Genomic DNA, 22,467 nt, shown 5'->3' on the forward strand with positions numbered 1-22,467 from the left:
GAAGTTTTATGCTTTAAAGGTAGATATTGTGTGCCTGATGACGCTGAATTGAGGCAGACTATCCTTACTGAGGCTCACAGTAGTCCATATGCTATGCACCCCGGAGGAGATAAGATGTACCGGAATTTGAGAGAGAGGTATTATTGGACTGGTATGAAGAAAGACATATCTGACTTTGTGGCTAGGTGTTTGACTTGTCAGCAAGTTAAGGCAGAACATCAACATTCATCAGGTTTGTTACAGCCTATCAAGATTTCTGAATGGAAATGGGAGCGTATTACTATGGATTTTGTTACTGGCTTGCCTATGACTCCTTTGAAAAAAAATTCAGTTTGGGTGATTGTTGACAGACTTACAAAGTCAGCTCACTTCATTCCTGTGCGAGTAAATTATACTTTGGATAAGCTGGCAAGATTGTATATTTCAGAGATTGTCAGATTGCATGGTATTCCATTGTCTATTATTTCTGATCGAGATCCGAGATTTACTTCGAGATTTTGGAAGGCGTTACATACGGCTTTGGGAACAAGATTGGATTATAGTACATCCTTTCATCCACAAACTGATGGTCAATCTGAGAGAGTAATTCAGATTCTGGAGGATATGTTGCGGGGTTGCGTAATCGATTTTCATGGTAGTTGGGAGAACTTTTTGCCGTTGGCTGAATTTGCTTACAATAACAGTTATCAGACCAGTATTCGTATGGCACCCTATGAAGCACTCTATGGGCGTAAATGTCGCACTCCGATCTGTTGGACTGAGTTGCGTGATAGGAAAACGTTGGGACCTGAGTTAGTGCGAGAGATGGAGGACACAGTCAGATTAATCCGTGACCGTCTGAAAGAGGCATTTGATAGGCAGAAATCTTATGCAGATCAAAGAAGGAAGGATATACAGTTTGAAGTGGGAGATCGGGTCTTTTTGAAAGTTTCACCCTGGAAGAAAGTATTGAGATTCGGGCGTAAGGGTAAATTAAGTCCAAGATTTATTGGACCATTTCGTATCTTGAAGAGGGTAGGACCTGTTGCATATCAGCTTGAGTTGCCTTCTGAGTTAAGTCGTATTCATGATGTTTTTCATGTATCAATGTTGAGGAGATACCGTCCAGATCCAGGTCACATTATTCAGGTTGAAGAAGTAGAGCTAAGACCTGATTTGTCATATGAGGAGGAGCCCATTCAGATTTTAGAAAGAGATGAAAGAGTTCTTCGGAATAGGCGAATTCCAATGGTCAAAGTTCAGTGGAGTAATCGAGGCCCCTCAGAAGCTACTTGGGAGACATTGGAGTCAATGGAGGCTCAGTTTCCTCAACTATTCTCATAAGGTAAATTTCGAGGACGAAATTTCTTGTAGAGGGGAGAATTGTAACAACCCGGAATAAAATTTAGAGAAAAAAAATTTTAATTAAGTAATTTGGCAAAATTTGAGGATTAAATCGAAAGTTTTCAAAATTGTAGGCCATTTTAGAAGTTAAAGGAAATTCAGGGATCAAGCCCTGCATTACTCCTTTTAGTATCGGCAGAAAATTTCATTTAAGCGTATGAATGGTTTTCTGTTTTCAAAACAGAAAACAATTGTGAAATTCCTCCTCCCGCACTCTACTTCAAAGCCGATTCCGACGCCGTCCGAATTCCGATCGTTGTTTTGAAACCACCGTTGTGTTCATCATCGAGCGAGGAACAAACCCTTCAAATTAATTGAAGCGAAACGCGGCCAAACGTCGGGAATTTCCAGTCAAAGTAGCGACGGTTTTGTTAGCTCTATCGCCGAGGAAATCTTAAATTCACCGCTGATCGTTGCTCCGTTTACGACACCTCCCGCACCATCGTGTTCCTTGTGCCGTTCCGAGTTCACCGGTGTCAACCTTGTCCGCCGTAGACGGCGGCGCGTGAGGAGGTGGTGCAGTCAAAGATTCGACCGATTTGAAATCGAGCTCTCCGCCGTTCAAAAATTTGAACCGATCGTTGTAAGTATCTTGAAATCGCTCAAAATAATTTTTAGAAATTTTTCCGGGATTTTTAGGGCCCCGGAGGACGCCTCACGCGCCACACGCGCCGCCGCAGGGCGAGTGGCTGCTGGAAACCGGTTTAACCGGTTTTCAACCGGTTCTGACCGGTTTGATCGGTTTCAACCGGTTCGAACCGGTTTGACCGGTCTGAATCGGTTTGACCGGTCTGACCCGACCCGACCGTTGACCCGACCCGACCCGACCGTTGACCCGACCCGACCCGACCGTTGACCGTTGACCGTTGACCATTGACTTTCTTTGACCAAAACTTAAAATGGCTTTAACCGAGCATTAAACGACCGTTAATCTTTTCCGAGTATACCTATCCTGATAGTTTTCGACGTACCGAATCCGTTTCCGTGGTCCATTTTGTCAAATTCGAATCCGAAGGTCTCCAAATCTACGGTCAAAGTGGTTGACTTTGACTTTGACCAAGAATTTGAATTTTCGAAAAGTCATACTTTATGTTTTTCGACGCCATGATTCCGATTCCGTAATCCGTTTGGCCAAATTCAGACTCAAAATACCTCAAATTGATAGTCAAACCCGAAAAATGCGTATATACTTAAGAAGTTTAGCTTTGAACAATTAAATAGGATTTGAGACTGATAAATATTATTGTTTGAAGGTACAAGAGACTCTCCGGATCGTTCGACAGCTCGACCCAGCTCTTATAGATCAGTTAAACCACGTGTGCCAGTATTTACCCGTTCGAAAACTGTAGCAGAGCGTGGTGAAACCAGCAATCAGTAGATTTGTTATTTGAATCTATTGTCGAGGTGTGTTCCCTACTTGTTATTGAACTGTTTTATTGGTTTTAATACGTGGTACACCGAATTCATTGGCTATTGTTTTATGGATGCACCAATTTAATGTGACAATTTATGGAATATGGCTGCTATCTAATTTTTGTTTTGAAATGGTATATGATTACCATGTTTTTGGATTTATGGAGTTTATGTCACGGTGCAATTGAATTTTGGAATTGAAATACGATGGAATAGCTCTGATCAAGCTAACTGGGCCTAATGTGACTCTTGAGGGCCCCAAGATGTTTCATTAGGTCGGCTTTCCTTTGCTGTGTGCTTAGGGTAAGCTATATGGACTTATTGACTTGGGCTTAAGGATACAAGCTTCGGAGCCTATCCTTAAGTCGGCTTTCTTTTTGCTATGTGCATAAATTAAGCTATATGGAAAATAATTTTGGGAACTACTGATGGTGTACCAGAAAATGGTTTAAACTATGATTTTCAAAAAGTTAAACTCTTTTACGAATTTGTGAGATTACTGGAATATGATTTGTACCTATTGTGATTTTATGGAAATGTTGGGACACACTGAGCCTAGCTCACCTTTTGAAAATGTTTTCCCCTTTCAGATACTGTTGGGTAGATACCTTGGTTCGAGCACTTGGAGGATCAACATATCTCTTGAAGTAAATCAGATTGTAATGTTTTTATCTGGCAAGTTTACTTTATTTTGGTGACATGGATCATATTTTAAAATATCGGATTTTATAATGATAACACTTTTGCTACTACTACTCGGTTTATTGTGATTTTGAATTTGAAGACATGTTTTAAATTAAATTATTATTTATTTGTACTATATTTACAAGTTGGATTTTGATAGTATAAATTGTTTATAATTTCATGTTTTTATAATGTGATTTTATATTGATGGAATAACGGTTGCGAAAAATGTCTTTAATAATTATAATGTGATCCACTAGACTTAGTCGAAACGCATAGGCCGGGTCTAGGGGTTACAATATAGCACTTAAACCAGTGTCTTCCAGTGAAATAAGGAACAGAAAACAACTAAAAGTTTGTGCAATTATGATTTATGCGTATACAAATGCTCTCTTTTAAGTGATGAAAAGAAAAAAGAAAAAATGCTCTCTTCGATTGAAACAACCCAACAGAGAGAAAAGAAAGAAATCAACCACCGAAACTATATGAGATCTTCAATGACTAACAAAAAGAAATATTGGTTTCCCCCATAAGTCACCTTCGAGTCCTTTGATCGGCAGCGTACTGGGACAAAGGAACGACTTCCGACAAAGGTGTAGAAAACGGAGTCGGAAGCGGGGAGTTCCGACAAACGGGCCAAGACCCATTAAGTTTCAACCAAGCATCAAGACAGGGAACATGGAAATAATGCCTACACTCGGGCATCATCCTCAACATCTCCGAATCTCTATACTCGCTCAAACAAATCGAACACACCGTGCTAACCTCGCCGGGATCCGCAGCGGACGGTTGATCTTTACTGAACTGGAACTTGGGGTAAGAATTTATAACAGCCTGGTCGAGCCCCACGACGGCGTTCCCGTCGTCCCCGTCTTCCGCGACGAAAATGATCCTGGGGAGAGAGTTTCCATCGGAGATGGAGGCGGTGGTGTTGGGAGTGGAGGAGCGGCAACAGATGTAGGAGGCGAGGAGGACGAAGAAACCAAGGGCGATGACGATGGAATAGCCGAGGCCTAAGTTTGTGAGATAATTAGGGGAAGGAGTGGACATTGAGGATCCATTTGGTGAAAGAAAAAGGCTATTTGGAGGAAGAAGAAGAAAGGTGGGTAGACGCTGCTGCATTTAATACTGGCATTCATTGCGGTGCTTTTGCTCTGCTTTGATTTTTCTGGCTTTCGGATATTTTGCATGAAGCTTGGAAATTGACATGGATTGCTGAATCGTCCAAACTCAGTTCAGAGCTCAAAATTTGATTGAGTCAATTAAACTGACTCGGCAGCTGGTGGTTGACATGTTCATCTTCTTATTCATTGCTTATGTACCCCATGACTACGACTTTATGAATTTTCATATTCCCTCGAGGATTGGGATTCAACACTTTGATATTTATTCATAAATAATTTATGTTTTATTTTTAAAATTGTTTTTTTAATGACAAAAGAGACAAGAGCCTAACTAATTCTTAGAGTGTACTACATAAGAGGTTCATGATTGGGTGTGTCTTAACTAAAGTGTCGATCTAATCAATAAAGCATAATGAAAAGTGTGCTTGGTTAGCTGCACAAACACTAACTTCTAATTTAAAATTATTCATAGAACGACATTATTTTCGGACTTATATAAGATAAAAGGCTAACATACGTATGTACGTACCAAATCCAAAAGGAGATCATCCAGATTCTTGAAAAAAAATGTAAATTTGCAGATAACTTTGTTCAATAATAAGACAATGTTAAAAAAAACATAATTTTTCACAAATACCGGGAAGAGGAAATAAAACACGATAGAAAGAATAATGAATCAAAACCAGTCTTTGAGAGTAGGAAGCTTGATCTCTCCTTGACGACTGACAGGGATGGTGATGTCTCCGAAGACGGGAAGATCAATGATGAGTTTAACGTTGAGTTCATAGTCGATATCCCAGTCCCTACAGATATCCTTGGCCAAGCTTATCAGTACGTTGTGCGGCACCTTCATCGGCACCTCCAGTATTGTCGTATCGTTCCCCTTCAACGACCCCGAATCCTCTATCTTTCCTCTTACAATCTCGCTGTTTCATAGTTGCATACCCTCAGTTTTACTTTTTTACGACATGTTTTCGAGTATAATATAGTAGTTTTATAAAACAAACCTGCCGTCACTTTTTAAATCGAACTGGATTTCACATATGGGGATGGAATGGCTATAGGGGTTGCTGACGGCCACCTTGGCGCCGTATTCGACGCCATCTCTACTCACACTGTTTATGTCGACGCCCTTAATGCTGGCTTCCGGCTTCCTCATCTCCGCCACCTTCCCCGACACGAAGTTCTTCACCATCTATACCATATTTTAGACACGTGTTAATATTTGAAGTCTTTCTCTCTCGGATGTCACTTTTTTAACAAATTAATTATATTGAATATTGATTTAATCAATCCTTAAAACGATGATCAAGGAAAAGCAAACCCAATAGGGAAAAGAATAGATGCTAACCTCCATGGATAGTCACTGGAATCACTTGCGAATTGAAAGGAAGATGATCAAATGCAGCTGAGAATGGGTAAATTAAAGACAACAATGCAGTTTTATCTTGGGTAAATTTTGTCATTGCTGTTGTTGTCACGGTTTCGAGGTTGAACCATACAATTTTTTTGTGCGGTTCCAACGGGAATTGGCATCAAGTTTCAACCAAACAAATTTCAAGATGTTTTTTTTTTTGCAACTTATTCCTACGGACGAACCAATTTATATATATTTTTTGTTGGAAAATATGATTAATAATTTAATTTAAAAAATGTAAAATTTTAATATATTATTTTTCGAGTAGCTCGTGAACTTTTCGAGTCAAATATCAAGTAGCTCATTTTGGCTCGTTAAAAATTCGAGTCGAGTTCGAGCTAGAGTCAAGTCCATTCAATTTGAGAGTTAACCGAACTTTGACCGAATCGATATCGAGTAGCTCTGTCTCGTCTCATTTACATCCCCAATCTTTGATATTCTTATGTTATTTATGTACGTACATATTTTATTGTTTTTTCATATTTAAAATATTATAATTGATATGCATGAATCAAGTTACCTCATAAGTTAAAAGGAATAATTATTATTTCTAGATGTCCTAGATTTGAACACCATAAATTACAGGATATTTAAACGCTTATTATCTAAAGATTGAGTTTTTAGAGCATATACTACTACTTGTAAGCATCCTAAAAAATTAAGCCGATAATCATCTTCTTAAAAAATTCAGCTTCTTCAGAAATATTCCTCGCATTTCCGGATATTGAACTTGTTGGTATCTATCACTTGACGCTTGAGGAAGAACCGCTGACAAAAAGAAAAGCACCAATTGAAAATGCATGTATGTTATCCTGATGAGATTGTAATTTGATTAAAAGGACTAGCAAAGAGAAGCATTATATCAGCACGGGAAGAAGAAAATAGAACCACTTCGCTTGAAATAACTCGTATGGTTCGGGCACATTCTCCTTCGGCTTTATAACCATATGCCCCATGGGAGCATTCCCAACGAAGTAAGTGTGAGAAAGGCCTCCAAGTACAGATTCCAAGGCAGACTTTGCACACTGCAAATATTATGTGCTTATATCACGTCAAGAAAACAAAAAAAGAAAACAACACTTACCTTGCGAATCGTAAACATTTTCTGGAAAATGCCACACAGGATTCCCACTAGGAGCTCCATTACTATCACCGTACAGAAGAAGATACAGTCTTCTATCAAGTGCTCTCTGCAATGACCTTGACAAATATAAAATTCAAGACTTCCCTAATCAGAATATTGTACTAAAAAATACCATAATACCACAAATGAACTGATTTCATATTTTATCCACACAAGCAACAACCCCCACCAAGAGGAAGAAAATATCTTCTTGAGGATGATGTTTATTGTCCTTCACATAACTCTTTCGTTAAAAGAAACGAATACAGGTTCTTTAACTAGTTGAGAAAAGCACTTTGAGATCCAATTCAGACCTTTTCTTCCAATAAATTGTTAATTACTGATGATATATATCTGATCTCTATCAAACGAAGGATAACGCATTGGTAACAGGTTCTTACTGAACGGAACAAAATGTACCACTTTATTTCCACCATTCATTTTGTCATCTTCCTAGAGATATCTAATTCAGATTTCAGGCCATTTATTCCTAAAGATTGTTAATGCTTGACAACATATATCAGATCTCTTTCAAGCAAAGAATGATCTCTCGGTGATAGTTCCAACGAGCAGTATGAAATGTTCCACTTACTTTCTGTCATTTGTTTTGTCAGCTTCAGTGATTCTTGGAGCTGGAACATAGTCAATTTGGTAGCACCTTTTCCCCTGGTTATTCAACAATTTCACTTCGTTAGCTGAAAAGAAAACCATCTTTGTTGCACTTTGCCTCTTTCTGAATCCGCAAATTGTACTTGTATGCCGGCACTCGTTGAAAGTGCAAAGCAAGGAGAAAACAAATAGCATATTTGATGTAACCCAATGAACAATGACTTTCTATTACTCTTGTATTCCATGAGAACTCCCATAACAGAGGATGTTGTTTTTCAACTGAAAAAACTAGGCCTAAATTGCTTCACATTGTCTTTCCCTGAATCAACTCTAAATCTCACGAGACAATTAATTTCGACAAATCAATTGCTTTCCTGTACTTTAGTTACTTGTTTCTGAATTGGGTGTAAGAAAAGGTTTATGCAGATGAATAAAATCAAAAACTCTTATCCAGTGACCAATTCAGCATGGATCAGAAAGGACCAAACATACAACGAAGCACCCCTACTACAATATGTAATAGGGAGGAATGAAATTTCAATAATCTATTCAAGTATACAAAAATATGATCATATCATCTCGAAAACACAATGGTCATTTCCAGTTCAAACATAAATACTAGGAGATTTAATGTTGTCTGAAAGCAAAAAAGTAAAGACTAGAAACCAGAAACTAATTCTTTTTCATCTACAAGACTCGTTAATAGAGTCCTAAAAAATTACACAATAAAAAGCATTGTTGGTTTAGATTCTACCAAAAAGTGTATATGACATATACAAGAATGAAAGGTGAAAAAGAAAAAAAGAGACATATCCGAGCAAGTTTTATATGCCACCGGCGGCACTGTTCGCAATCCAAGGAAGGCCAAAAGTAGCCGGAAGATCATCAGACCAACAATCTCCGGCGACCAATTCAGCAATTCCTTCTAAACCCTCGAAGAAATCATGGCTCACCGCCGTGTCAGACATCCCGAACTCATCTTCCCCTTCTTCTTCAACCAAATCCTCCCTGCTGTCCACCTTTGTACTCTGAAGTCTGAACCACAACCCCTTCATCCATGGAGGTCGCTGGAGACGAACTGTCCATGGGTTTACCCGAGGAAGGTTTGGTGGAGTCACCGGCGGCGACCGTTTGTGGAGTGAAAGGCTTCTGGTGGGTGCTGCCAGCGAGTGAATTCCGGTGCGTCGGAGCAGGGTGGTTGTGTTCACCCGTGTAAGTGACTATGAACGTATTCGGGTCGGATCTGTGTCGTTCAACTTGTTTCCGGGCCGAACAGCCCTTCGAGCTACTACATCTGTAATACCCCCTGTTATTCAACGAAAGCAAACAACAAAACCCATTAATTGAATATCCATACAAAAAAAGAAGAAGAAGAAGAAACAAATTTCATTATAAAATCAAATTATTCAGCATGCAAAGAGACAAAACCACATTGTTTACCTTGGATAAGGAGAGCCTTTGATGGGTTTTTGACCATATTTTCTCCATGCCCACACATCTGAAGATAAACCCTCTGCCGGAACTTGGCAAACCCTTTTAAGCTGATTCTTTCTATTCAAGGGGAAAACAACAAAAATTTTCAACTTTTGAGCTCCTCAATTGAAAATAATTTGTTTTAATGCCGAAATTTACCTTCTTTTAGACCGAGAATTATGAGAACTGGGAGTCCTACAAGTGCTACTGGGTGTTGTAGCAGGGCCAGACTGCTTGGGCTTGAGTTGATGTTCTTGCTGTTGTTTCATCTGTGAAGGAAGAGGCTGCGATTTGGGGAAGAAAGGCTTGTAAAGCTCATGCAATTCCTCCATATTATTTCCGGCTTCAAACTGAATCGGAAAAGACAATAACTGACCCTGAAAAGGCTCTTGACTAGCAAACGATGGAAAACTGGATTGGGAGTATAAATCCGCCATGATGGAGCAGTCTGCAACACCGCCGCTTCTGCAGGTTGTCGTAGCGGTGGCGCAACCTCTCACCACCGCATATAAATCCCAACCAACATCCATGGGAAGGTCGTACCTTTTTCAGCAGGCTCCTGCGGCAAGACAAAGAAGAAAATGAAGACAAAACAAGGCGCTGACTTTAGATGCTTATGCTTGTGAAGATAGAAAGAGGGGATTTGTATTGGAGTGGGCTTTTGCGATTATTATATATATAAAGAACAATGGAAAAATAAAATAATTTTGTTTTTTATATAAAAAAAAAGTAAAGTTGAGAGAGAGAGAGGATCGTTGACAAATTGGGTATCTAAAAGCTTGTCGTTTCTGATTTGTTCTATCTATAAGCTTTGTGATTCCGACATTGAAAACCGGTGTGGTTTTGGGGGTTGACATTTGCAAAATGTCAAAGCACACGGCCTGATCTTCCTATTTATTTAATTGTTTTATCTCTTGTAGGTGGAGGCTCATGAATTACAGACAAAAGAGATTTCTCAAGCGCAAAAAAAAAAAAAAGTGGATGCCAGTTAATTTGGGTGCCTCGACAATAAGCTGGGTCCTACTCTTATGATGTGTCGACGAGGCTTACAACTCACCCATAGATATCAACTGTTATTTTTTTTAATGAAATTAGCGAGAATTATTAACGTGATCTAATATAAACAATAACAAAACAAAACATAATATTTAAATATTAATTGTTGATTTTAAATTAATATTACAATCTAATTTGTTTGAATCGTTAATCAATTTTAAAGTTTTATGTTTCGTGAAGATACGGGAAATAAATAAATGAGAGTGAGATAGTTTAATTTATTTTCTTAAATTTTGTTAAGAGATTTTTAGTAATTTTTAAGGTTGATAAGCATAAATGAGTGTTTTGCCTTAACTTGCTACACACTAGACATTTAGCGATAAACTGTGATACTTCCCTTTTCATACCCGACCAATAGAACAATATGCGAAGCTCCTCGTACATCTTGTTATTGCTTGGGCAGTGTGCTTCATGGAAAATTTTACTACTTAACTGAGCATCTGCAAGTACGTACAACCGACCCTTGAAGTATAACACATCTCCATCTCGAAGCTCAAACCTGATGCCTCGCCCTGGCGAACCTACTCGATCCGGCTTCTCATCCAGTCATTTGAACTCTGTAACTTTTTGACTTCACCTACCAACTCTGACTCGACTCGTAACTCGGCTAACAAACCACCAATACTGGATAAACTTAAACGCGCTAGGAAAGATCACAACTCATTTGTCTTTCCTTGATGATAATATATTACGCAGTCATAATCTTTAAGCAACTCAACCCATATATGTTGTTAGAGATTTAACTTTTTCTGAGTAAAAATATACTTGAGGTTTTTATGATTGGTGAAGATATGATACTTCTCACCAAAAAGATAATGTTGTCAAATCTTGACAGCAAACACCATTGATGCTAGCTCAAGGTCATCAAGTGGCTCAATGCGTGTGGTTAATTTTTCATTTCTACGGAATCCTAAGATGGAGAATCCGACGGCAGATGAATCGGTGATTTTATGAGAAAACTCTCTTTGAACAAATTTAATATTCTATTTTGGACCGGCAGTTTAGAAGACGGTGCGCGGCTGACACAACATTAATAGGGGCGTTTACCACTGTTTATTTTATTAGACCGACGTGGACGGCACGAAGGCACTGAATGCAACCGTGTGGGGTCAATTTACCAAGTTAAAAATTCAACTCCATTAATTATAAAATATTAATTTAAAATGTCGCAATAAAACCAATTTAAATAATTACTTCAAAACAATTACAATTCAAGATAATACGAATATAACGATCCTTGGAGAATATGAATTTCAAATACTTTTAACTTTTAATCAATTAAATTATTAATTTAAAATGTTAAAACCTTTATAAACTTACTTGCAATCTTTAGGTTAAATTATTTAGAGAAAATAACTTGAATGACCGAAAATGTTTTATAATATACGATTTTAATCAATTTTTTTGGATTTGCAAAAATAACCAACAAATTCGTAACGCGATTTCAAATTTGCAACACGAACTCCAATTTCGCAATACAGTTTCTAAATTCGCAACTCGAATTCGCCAATTTCGTAACTCAATTACCGATATAGGTAAACACGGTAGAAAAAATATGAATTCGTCAATTTCGCAACTCGAATTCGCCAATTTCGTAACTGAATTACCGATATAGGTAAACACAAACGAACGAACATACCCTCGTTCGTGTTTGTTCAATTCATTTACAGGCGTAGGTTTAGCTGAGTGATTCATACGTGGACTAGAATTTTCCAATTTGAACAAACACGAATTCGTGCCTATATCGGTAATTGAGTTGCGAAATTGGCTGGCGAATTCGCGTTGCGAAATTGGCGAATCCAGATTTTTTTCTACCGTGTTTACCTATACTGGTAATTGAGTTGCGAATTTGGCGAATTCGAGTTGCGAATTTGGCGAATTCGAGTTACGAAATTGACGAATTCGCGTTGCGAATTTGAAAACTGTATTGCGAATTCGTTGGTTATTTTTACAAATCCAAAAAAAATCGATTAAAATCGTAAATTATAAGGCATTTTCGGTCACTCAAGTTATTTTATCAATTATTTATCTATCTTTAGGTTAAATTACCTATTTGATTTCGTCAATGCTCATAATTATTATTATTTCAAATATATATAAAGCTCCTTTTAGACCAAACACTATAATTTGTATGAATGAATGAATGAATTCAATGGGATTGGATGATTGAGACATTGAAAGCAGGGATGGACAAAAAGGCTCGAAACCTAAAATTTTTAAATTTTCTTATATTTTAGATTTTTTATTAATTTTTTAATTTCATAATTCTTAAAATTTTATAATTTCACACTTCTTAAATTTTTTAATATAATTTATTAAATTCACAATCTTATATAAATTTTTACATCCGTTCCCATTGATTGAAAAAGGAGAGGAACATGATGGGAACAGCTCTACAAGGTTTACAATACGTGGGGCTTTTAACTTTTCCAACATTTTACCACTTCTAGTGGGTGGGTAAATTGTAGTGGCGAATAGCCCACATGTCGAGCACTGGCTAATTCGATTTTAATTTTATTTGATAAATAATAGTTAGTTTTTTTATAAAATAATTATTCTCGACGATTAACTTTGTTTTTCCTATAATCTATAATACATTAATCTTTAAAAATGAAAAATAATTATTTTAGAAAGATTATTTTTTGTGATTTACGTAATTATTAGAGTTTATATTGTAGAGATGGTTTTATAAAAATATTATAAGATATTTTACGATACACGGAGTTTTGCGATAAATACATCGGGTTTATGAAATAGAAAAGTTTATCACTTATGCACTTAGTAATCTTTATGTTTATAGTAAATTATTTGTTTATTTCACCCGTAAAATATATAAAATAAATCAAGTTAAATATCGTGTCACGTGTGATTTATTTTATGTTGATTCTCGAATTATTTTTTGCTTATAAATTTTTGATACATTATACATTTCTTTTTTATATATATATTCATTTAACGTTGTTGTCATTTGATGATCTTATTTTAATTTAATGTAACAAAAGTAAATTTACGATACACCATTATAATTTTTTTTTAGAGAAACCATGTATCTATCTCAATTATATATTAAAATTAGTAATTGTAAAACAATTTTATTACGAGGAATAATACGAAATGTAAGAACGAAACTTTGACAAAATATTAGAAGGAACAAAATTGTTTCGTCTTAAAAGAATAAAGAATAATAAGTATTTAAACTTAAAATGGGAGAAAAAAATAGTTTGACAAATAATTAAACCAAAACGACCGAAACTTCCAACCCAAATGTGATGAAGTGTTTAAAATTTTTTTATATACTATAAAGTGTAGGTCGGGTGGTTTTCTCTGTTCAGGATCAAAACAATCTAAGACTCAATTGAGATTTACATAAGAATTTACAGATTGTCTACCAAGAGTGACGATGGTAAAATTCGAACTTGACTTTACAAAACTCAAATTTCTTATTCTCAACCACTTGTATCAACGTTTCGCAACTAAATATTTGATTAGGTATAGAATAAATAATTTAATTTGATGGATTTTCATTTGGTCTAAATTTGTTGGCAACCTGCATCTACCTGACACAATATTTACAAAAATATCCCTATATGTGCAAGTTTAGATTTTCCTATGCTCATTGTTTATTTTTTTTGCTATTTTTTTTCTTCTAAATGATACACTTTAAATATAAATAATAAAACAAACCTAAAAGATAAAATATTTAAATATAAAACCTTATTACCAAAGCTAATAGCTTGCAATTTCAAGGCGAAATTGATCTAATAAGTCAAGCGGGTAAGTAAATTAGTTCATTAAATCAACCTTGATTTTATTTTTGAAATCTACTGCAAATATTACAGTGCAGGATAAACTCGTCATGTTCACATGATGAATTTATCAAAATAATATTTTTATTCAAACTCATCACGTTGATTTGATAAATTTTAAGTCAATGTAATAAATACTAAAAATCTTAAATTAATTTTAAATATGACTTAATAGCTAGTTTTTCTACATGTCTAGTCTATTGGGCTAATTTTACCGCAATCTGGAGGGTAGTAGCAATAGATCACTTTGTACTTTTCGGTCAATTGGAATAGAAAAGGCCCATTATTTAATACCCAAATTTTGATTAGTGATCAAAGTGCAATTTTTGAAAGTTTAGTGATTAAAATATGAATTTATAAATTTTAGGGACCAAAAATATATATTTTAAAAGTTATAAATTTTGGTTTGTAATAAATAGTCTGTCCCGAAATAAATGTTTTCGTGGGAATCAGAATTTTTATTCGGGATTTGTCCTAAAAGCTTTAAAGCAGTAAAATTCGATAAGAAATTAGATAATCGAATCGAACAGAAATTTCATGAAAATTTGAAGGATGCTAGATAAAGATTGGAAATATTAGAAATTTAGCATGAATAAGTGGAATTAAAGTTAATTTTCCTTATTTAGCTGAAATTGGAAATATTTAGTGACTAAATTGTAATTTTAAAAATTGCAAGGCCAAAATAGAAAGCCATCTTCAAATTGATTAATCTTTGACTATGGGATATTTTAATAGAATATACTTGAAATGACAATGGATAATTATCACGGTTCATTAATAATAATTTTGAGATTTCTCATAAATTAAACTTTATATTTAATTATATTAAAAGGTGACAAGTGTTTTAGGTTATAATTATCAAGGAAAATAGATGAAAAATCAGCTTCTTTTCTTTTTGTTGCTGCCGTGAACTCCATGCTCAAGAGGTGAGGATTTTCAAATTTATTTTAGGCTTATTCGATCTATTTTTGGGTTAAACTATTAGATAGAGAATTAATCATCTTGAAATTTTCTATCATTTGATATGAAAATTACATGAAAATCATGCTTGGATGATGAATTTCATGAATTGGGTGGTTGAAGAACATGTTAACTATGGTTAGAGTTTATTGAGGTCGGTGGAATTTTGATTCAATTTAATGTTGTGATGATTGGAATAGTCCGAATTAGATGTAAGGAGGTTGAATTAACGTTCCATTAAATATAATCCATATTATTTTACAATTATTCGACGTAATCTGCATTCCACCTAATAATTTTTTTCTAAATATCATTAATTAAATTGTTAAATCAAACGAAATGAAGATAATTTAAATAATTAAAGCCGTAATATTAATAATCTAGTCTATCTCTGTATAACACTCAAACTGTTCAGTGATCACCACAAAATTTAATTCATAATACAGTGGATAAAAGTACTTCAAATTATTTAGGCTTAATGCCTAAATAAGTGCTCAAACTATTTTTTTCACCAAATAAGTGCCTACGGTTTTTTATCCATCCGGGTGACTAACGTTACAAACGTTACTATTTTATGTGTCTAGGTCATCAAAACAGTTAGTTTTTCCCTTTAAGTGCCACGTGTCAATACTTGGTAATTTTGAAATTTATTTTTTATAAAAATATTATTATGTTTATAAAAAATCCTAACTTTTCTTATATTATAAAACAAACCAAAATACTAAATTCTAACCTTAATCCGTGCTGGCGCCTTCTCCGGTCACCAACTCCGTCGTCGACGTAGCCCTTGACATCATCCTAGTTATATGTTGTCATAGTTGTCACTGATTCACCGTAGAAATCGTGTGAGATCACGATTTTCATCATAGGATTCATGAATTTGTGGTCTATTGATCGTCAACCGGTCACGTTTTCATAGGGGTTACGGTCGTCAGGGGGAGGGGAGGTAGTGAGGAGCTTCTTCGACGGTAAAGGGCAACGATCGACGTTGGTTTAGGGGTTGAAATGAAAGTTTTTAAACTTTAGGGGTTATTTTAAAATTTGTATTTTTTTCTTTTTTAAAAATATATAACTTTATTTTTTTAAAATCATATATAAAATTTTTAAAATTATCAGGTGTTGACACGTGTCACTTAACGGGAAAAACTAATGGGCTGACGACCTGGGCTCCTAAAAGGTTAATATTTGTAACATTAGGCACCCGGATGAGCAAAAAAAATTATAGGCACTTATTTGGCACAAAAGAGATAATTTGGGCACTTATTTGGGAATTAAGCCAATTATTTATAACGGATATTTTATATTTTTCATTTATGGCATGTTTAAACATGCATTATCTTCTAAATTATAAGTAAGAAGAGATCGGAAATTTTTAAATAAATATTTTATTAAAAATATACTATTTAAAACAAAAGATTTTTCTAATGTCAAGAGCATGTTTACGTTATAAACTAAAGTTGAGAGTTTATTTGAATGCAAAATAAAATTTAAAAAATAAAACTATAAATGAAAATTATAAGGAAAATAAAATTTTCAATGAGATGAACTATTTTGTAACGCAAAATACATATTTAAAGATTGGGCTTTACCACAAAACTTTCAATTAATGTGTTCACCCTTAACCCGCAAATGTACTCAATTACGAGTTAAAGATGTTACATTAACTTTTAATCACTTTGCAAAACTCAATCGGGTCAAATTTAAAACTTTTTGAAAACTTATTCATTCCCTTTTTCATAACATTCATAAATCACATAGCTTTAAATTTTAATAGTTTAACGTTAAAATCAGATCTGATTTCAAGTAGTTTGGTAATTCGACACCGAATCATATTTAAAATGAAACTGCCTAAAAACTACCTACATAAAAATCCATTTCGATAGGATTATAATTATAATTTCATAAATTCTTTTCCTGGTGAATATTAACTATAGCTAATAACATATATACCATGTATACTAATTTATATAACACAACCCGACTTATAACCAAACTTTTCAAAGCAACGAAAACACACATAATTAATATGCATGCTAATTAGATAAGTCAAAGGTAAGATGTCTTACTGATATTGATATTATGTATGATTTTTTTGAAAAGATGCTCGAGATGCTCCTCACTTCACGTTTTTTCTATGTCAAATCTACGCATGAAAATCATCACACGCTAAGTAAAACTTAGTGAAGCAGTAACACAACTGAGAAATAACATAGAATGTCAAAAATTACATTAAAAAAAGAAATATAAATAAAATCATGAAACTTCCAAACCGGACTATACAAGCCATTTTTCTTCTCCAGGAACCTGAAAATCATTATCTCATAATTTATCAAATCATATATATCATATCAGACATTACAAATGTTCCATTTTTTTTTTCATTCGTATATATTTCAGAACTTCATTTTCATGTTCTTTTCTTTTAGATACTTTTCACAACTTTCACATTTACTTTCATATCCCAACGTACACAACTGAGAATATTAGGTACACGATCAGAACGAGTGTGTGCACAATAAGTAGTCATAATTGCTTAAATTGAACGCAGACGTAACTACTAAAATTGAACACAGTCATAATTGCAAAATTGAACGTAGTCATAACTTCAAAACTGAACGCACCCTTGGTGAAACACATAAATATAAGTACTGTAGAACACACATCACTATATTGCATAATAACTTATATATCGACAACTCACAATGTCAATACATCGTGAAGCTCAGAACGCACATTAGTGCAAAATAAATGTACACAAAGGTACCAAAACGCACTTATAGTGCAAAATACACAATCACTCAATCTCATGGTATGTCAATTGTATCACTAACTCTCAATGCATATACAATGGATTTTATAATTCAAATCAAATATCAAATGCCATTAAAAAATAATCATAACATAAATTAGAACAATTTGGCAATTCATAGCCGAAATCAATCTTAATCATTTAGAAAATATTATGAAAATATTTCATAATATGATTCAAAATTCTTTTTCTATTAAAAACATTTGATGTTGACTTATCACAAGTCTTTCTCAATCATAATAATTAAATAATAAACTGCATTCACTTGACATTTTATATACAAGTCAAAATATAAGCCTCACTAAGCTTTAATATGATCCTTCATTTCGATTATGAAATTTATCACAATTTTGTATTCTGGTAGTTTGCACTACCTTCAAAGAAACATTATTTTGCATTAATACGCACTAAAAAGTTATTCGTTTATACCAATGGAAGCTAGACTCAATACGAATCTAACCATATAATGAACGTCTTCTAATTCAATTTGTACAATTTATAGTGATTTTTCAAAACTGACTTACAAAATTGTTTTGAGCAGAATCTGATGCCTTGTTTTCTGATCTATCCTAAATTAAAAATTCATATCTTTTTGTCTACACCTCGAATCAATATTCATTTATTTAAACGAAACTAGACTGATATACAAATCAAACGGTATAGATATCATTCTCTAATAACTTCTTTTTAATTTATGATGATTTTATAACTTATGGTTCAAATCATAATTTCTAGGTAACTTTCCCTGATTAACACCCTTAGCTTATTCCATAATTTTATTAGCTTACCAAATGAACATTTATACATGAATCACAAATCACACAATATTTAGGATTCACTTCTTACTATAGTAACTCCATCATAGGCTCAACGCAAGTCAATGTTCATTCGATAACATAAATACACATTAAATATGCACTCACCTGTGTGTTTAGCTTGCAACCTTCCTTAGAAATTCACATTTCATCCTTAAGCTTCTCCTTAGCTTAATATTGTTTGATCCTGATTTCAATCATAATCTAAATGAACACCATTTGCAAAATATATACGATTCAAACCACATGTTAGAGTCTTACTAAAATATGCACACATTAGAAAATAAATTTCTAAAAATCGTTTGATGCTCATTCGATATAAATTCTATGTCACAACATAAATGTTTACCTTAACACTTCTAATTGACCATTCAAGTCCCTTTTTCCTCCCCTAAATTCATCAAACGCCACATAACATTTTCACTTAAATTTCCAAGTTTTCCATTTGTGATTTGATCCTCAACTTTACCAATTTTCCAAAATCAAACCTCTAACCATGATTGTTTTAGAATTCATATCAACTTTTCCATTTAATTCATAATGATCCTTCATTCTTAATCCAACTTAAAATTCAACATTAAAATTCAACATTGAACACCTTAATTAATATTTATATAATAAAGTCCCCCAATTCTCAAAACTTGTAAAGTGACCCTTTTCTATTTTAAGCTTCCAAATTGATCCAAATCAATCTCCAAATCACGTATGAACATTTTTAATATAAATTCTAGATCATAAGAGATTTTTAACATTTTTCCTCAATTTTCCCTTTTTGGCCTAAAATCACAAAGTAGTTAGGTGCATGCAATGGGGTTTCGGTGGATTTAAAATTGTCCGGAAAACACAATTGGGCATGCAATGGAACATGACGTGATTATGACATCTTATCTAAATAAATAAGATTATTAAAATAATTTTATTTGATTAATATAATTTAAATAAAAAGTTTAGTTATAAATATATTAAATTTGCTCGTTTTTAATTTATAAACGAGTAATCGAATTACTTGAACTGTATTGACTTATAGTAACAAAATTATTGATAAAAGTATAATATGAATACATGAATTATATTACCAACATCAATGGGTTGGTTTAAGTGGTAGCCAGGTTGATATCATTTAAGTAAGTTTCGAGTGCAAGTTTTTGTTTGTACAAAAAAAATCCATAAGAGACTCATCCATCAAATTTAGGTGTACCCTGGACCGGTCCAAATTAATCAAAACATAACTTTAGGAACCGAAAAGACAAAAAAAAATACATATATTATATACAAATTATATTTTGATTCTTTTATTAAAAATAAATAAATGAAAATTTAAATAAGATATTCTTTTAGGCATAGAATGTACATTTAGTTGGTTAGTAAATTGTTTATTCATATTTTTTAGGTCATGAGTTTTAATTTTTTTTTTCGGAGCACAATTATTCTATCTTTCCCTCTAAGTAGAATTAGAATTGGACTTAAAATTTATAAAAAAAAAATAGTGAAATGAAGAAAAAAAAGTAAATTTTAAGCTTTGTATTTTATTTTTAGTTGTATACGTAATACCTAAATAGGTGATTTGTCTATTTTCCTAATTTAAAGTAAATAATGGACATTTAAAATTATCCATATTTCACTACCGAATCAACAAATTCAATAGAATGGCTCAATCTATAAAAGAAGACCACATTTATTTTAGGGATAAATAATTGCATTTAGTGGTTAAGATAAGTGTTTAGAAGTTAATGTCCACACGACTTTCTGCTTGTCACCAATCCACAACATCAATGACCAGGATAGATTAGGCTCCAGAGTTGGCTTATTTTTTACTTTTGTATACAGGTTAGGCCTAAGACTTGGATGTTGATAATTTCCCATTAATTAATAATATTTTTATTTTTAATATTAAATTATTATTATATCAATTTACTCATTAATGATGTTGATACTTGATAGTTAAATTTATCTATTTTAACGATTAAAATCATACATCGTGTTACACTAGGCTTATGACATTTCAAAAAATATTTTATTTTAAGATTAAAAACATATATATTTATAAATTTAAAAGATTTGGAATTTTTGGAAATATTAAATATGATTAAAATTCTAAATGTTATAAAATCATTTTTTTATAACTAAATTTGTTAAAATATTTTCCTTGAAAATCAGTATTTTTAAAGATATTAAATATTTTCTTTTTTTTTAAAAAAATATTTGTCATGTGACACTTTTTGATAATGTAATTTGATATTTTCTAATAATAATTAATTTTATAATTTTAAAAATTTTATTGGCTGTAAAATAGTTCATAATTTAATTATTATTTTCTTTAAGAACACAAAACTTTTCGCAACTCTTTTCTTTATAAAGCACTCGTAAATCTTATATATATGCGCATGTTATTATAAGTGTTGATTGTATATTTTTATTATAAGATGTAAACTGGAAGAAGAGGGCTAATTTACAACCTACCTCTAAACTATTTTTAAGAGATCAAATAAAAAGTTGGCATTTTTCTATACATAAATCTACATGAGCAAACTGAATTGGATTCAAAGAAGCACAATAAATTGCAGAAATGAGAAATGGTTGATCAAAACAAGTTCAAGTTTCCATTTATCACTCTACAACACCTTAACTAATACATTAAAACCAAAATGGATTACATTACCAAGGCGCACCATCACCATCCATCTATATACACACTCTTCTTTTCCTTGGTTCGCCTTTAACAAATACACAAGCATTTGGATTCTCTCAATGCTTTGAACATAGTAAGAAGTGTCATCTGTGGATTGTATGCTCTGTAGGCCTTGACAAGCTCCAAAACCGGGTCCACCGGTGGGCTGCGGCTGCAGCTGTTGCTCCTCTTCCTTCTTCTCCTCCTCTTTCTTAGCTTCTTCTTCTTTCCTAGGCTCCTCTTCCTTCTTCGGTTCTTCTCCTTCTTCGGTTCTTCTTCCTTCTTCGGCTCCTTTCCTTCTTCGGTTCCTCTTCTTCGGTTCCTCTTCCTTCTTCGGCTCCTCTTCTTCTTGGGTTCCTCTTCTTTCTTGGTTCTTCCTTCTTGGCTCCTCCTTCTTTGGTTCTTCCTTCTCCGGCTCCTTCGCTGGCCCGACCGATACTATACTGGTCGACCAGTTCTTGCGTAATTTGCTCACCACATTCACAGCATCAACCGTTCCGATCACCGTCAATTGCTTGGCTTCATATCCATGGCAATGGAATCAATTCCTATCAGGCAAGCAATGAGAAACACATGCTAACTAATCAACATGTCAGCACAAAAGAACAACATAGCATGTAGAAATCAGAGGAATTAAGAATCAATAACTGACAAGATGAAGAATTTGTTGTCATCAAGATCCCCAAGGGGTCTTTTAACAAATAACAATCCAATTAACAAGTCCCATCATTTTCTGGTCTTACTACAAGTAAACGCATAATAATAAAGGTCACGTATGTACCTGAAAGAGTTGAGACTGTTTTGAAAGCCCTGTGCTTGGCTTTGTCATCATGCAAATCCAGCTTCAGCACAATCTTCTGCATTAACAAAAAGAGATCTGTTTCAGTAAGCATTAAAAAATTAGTCATTTTTTTATTTGAATCATCAAATAAGATTGCAAAAAACCTAATATCCTTTGGATTCATAGAAAAAAATTACATCCCGCAAGCAAAACCCAGATTTATATTTATTATAGCCGAAAAGATTAAAAAATTAAAAAATCGGCGAAGAGACACCATTGATTCTTAGGGTCCATTAAATTCAGATTTTAATAATCAAAACGAATTCAAGAACAAAGCCTTACGATT

At 33.7% G+C, this 22,467-nt stretch overlaps 1 protein-coding gene and 2 pseudogenes across 1 annotated transcript; all 3 read right to left on the minus strand.

Annotated features, from left to right (window-relative positions):
- Nucleotides 1-3,864: 3,864 nt before the first annotated feature.
- LOC120121157 (RING-H2 finger protein ATL67-like) lies at nt 3,865-4,675 on the minus strand. The gene has a single exon (XM_039140594.1). The coding sequence runs from the start codon at nt 4,600-4,602 to the stop codon at nt 4,015-4,017; it is 588 nt and encodes a 195-aa protein (XP_038996525.1). The 5' UTR covers nt 4,603-4,675; the 3' UTR covers nt 3,865-4,014.
- Nucleotides 4,676-8,562: 3,887 nt separating this feature from the next.
- LOC120121156 lies at nt 8,563-9,771 on the minus strand (annotated as a pseudogene).
- An 11,513-nt stretch (nt 9,772-21,284) lies between these two features.
- LOC120121168 lies at nt 21,285-22,240 on the minus strand (annotated as a pseudogene).
- Between the last annotated feature and the right edge of the window lie 227 nt (nt 22,241-22,467).

Source organism: Hibiscus syriacus, unplaced genomic scaffold (assembly GCF_006381635.1).
Source record: "Hibiscus syriacus cultivar Baekdansim isolate YM2019G1 unplaced genomic scaffold, ASM638163v2 tig00110357_pilon, whole genome shotgun sequence".
NCBI lineage: Eukaryota > Viridiplantae > Streptophyta > Magnoliopsida > Malvales > Malvaceae > Hibiscus > Hibiscus syriacus.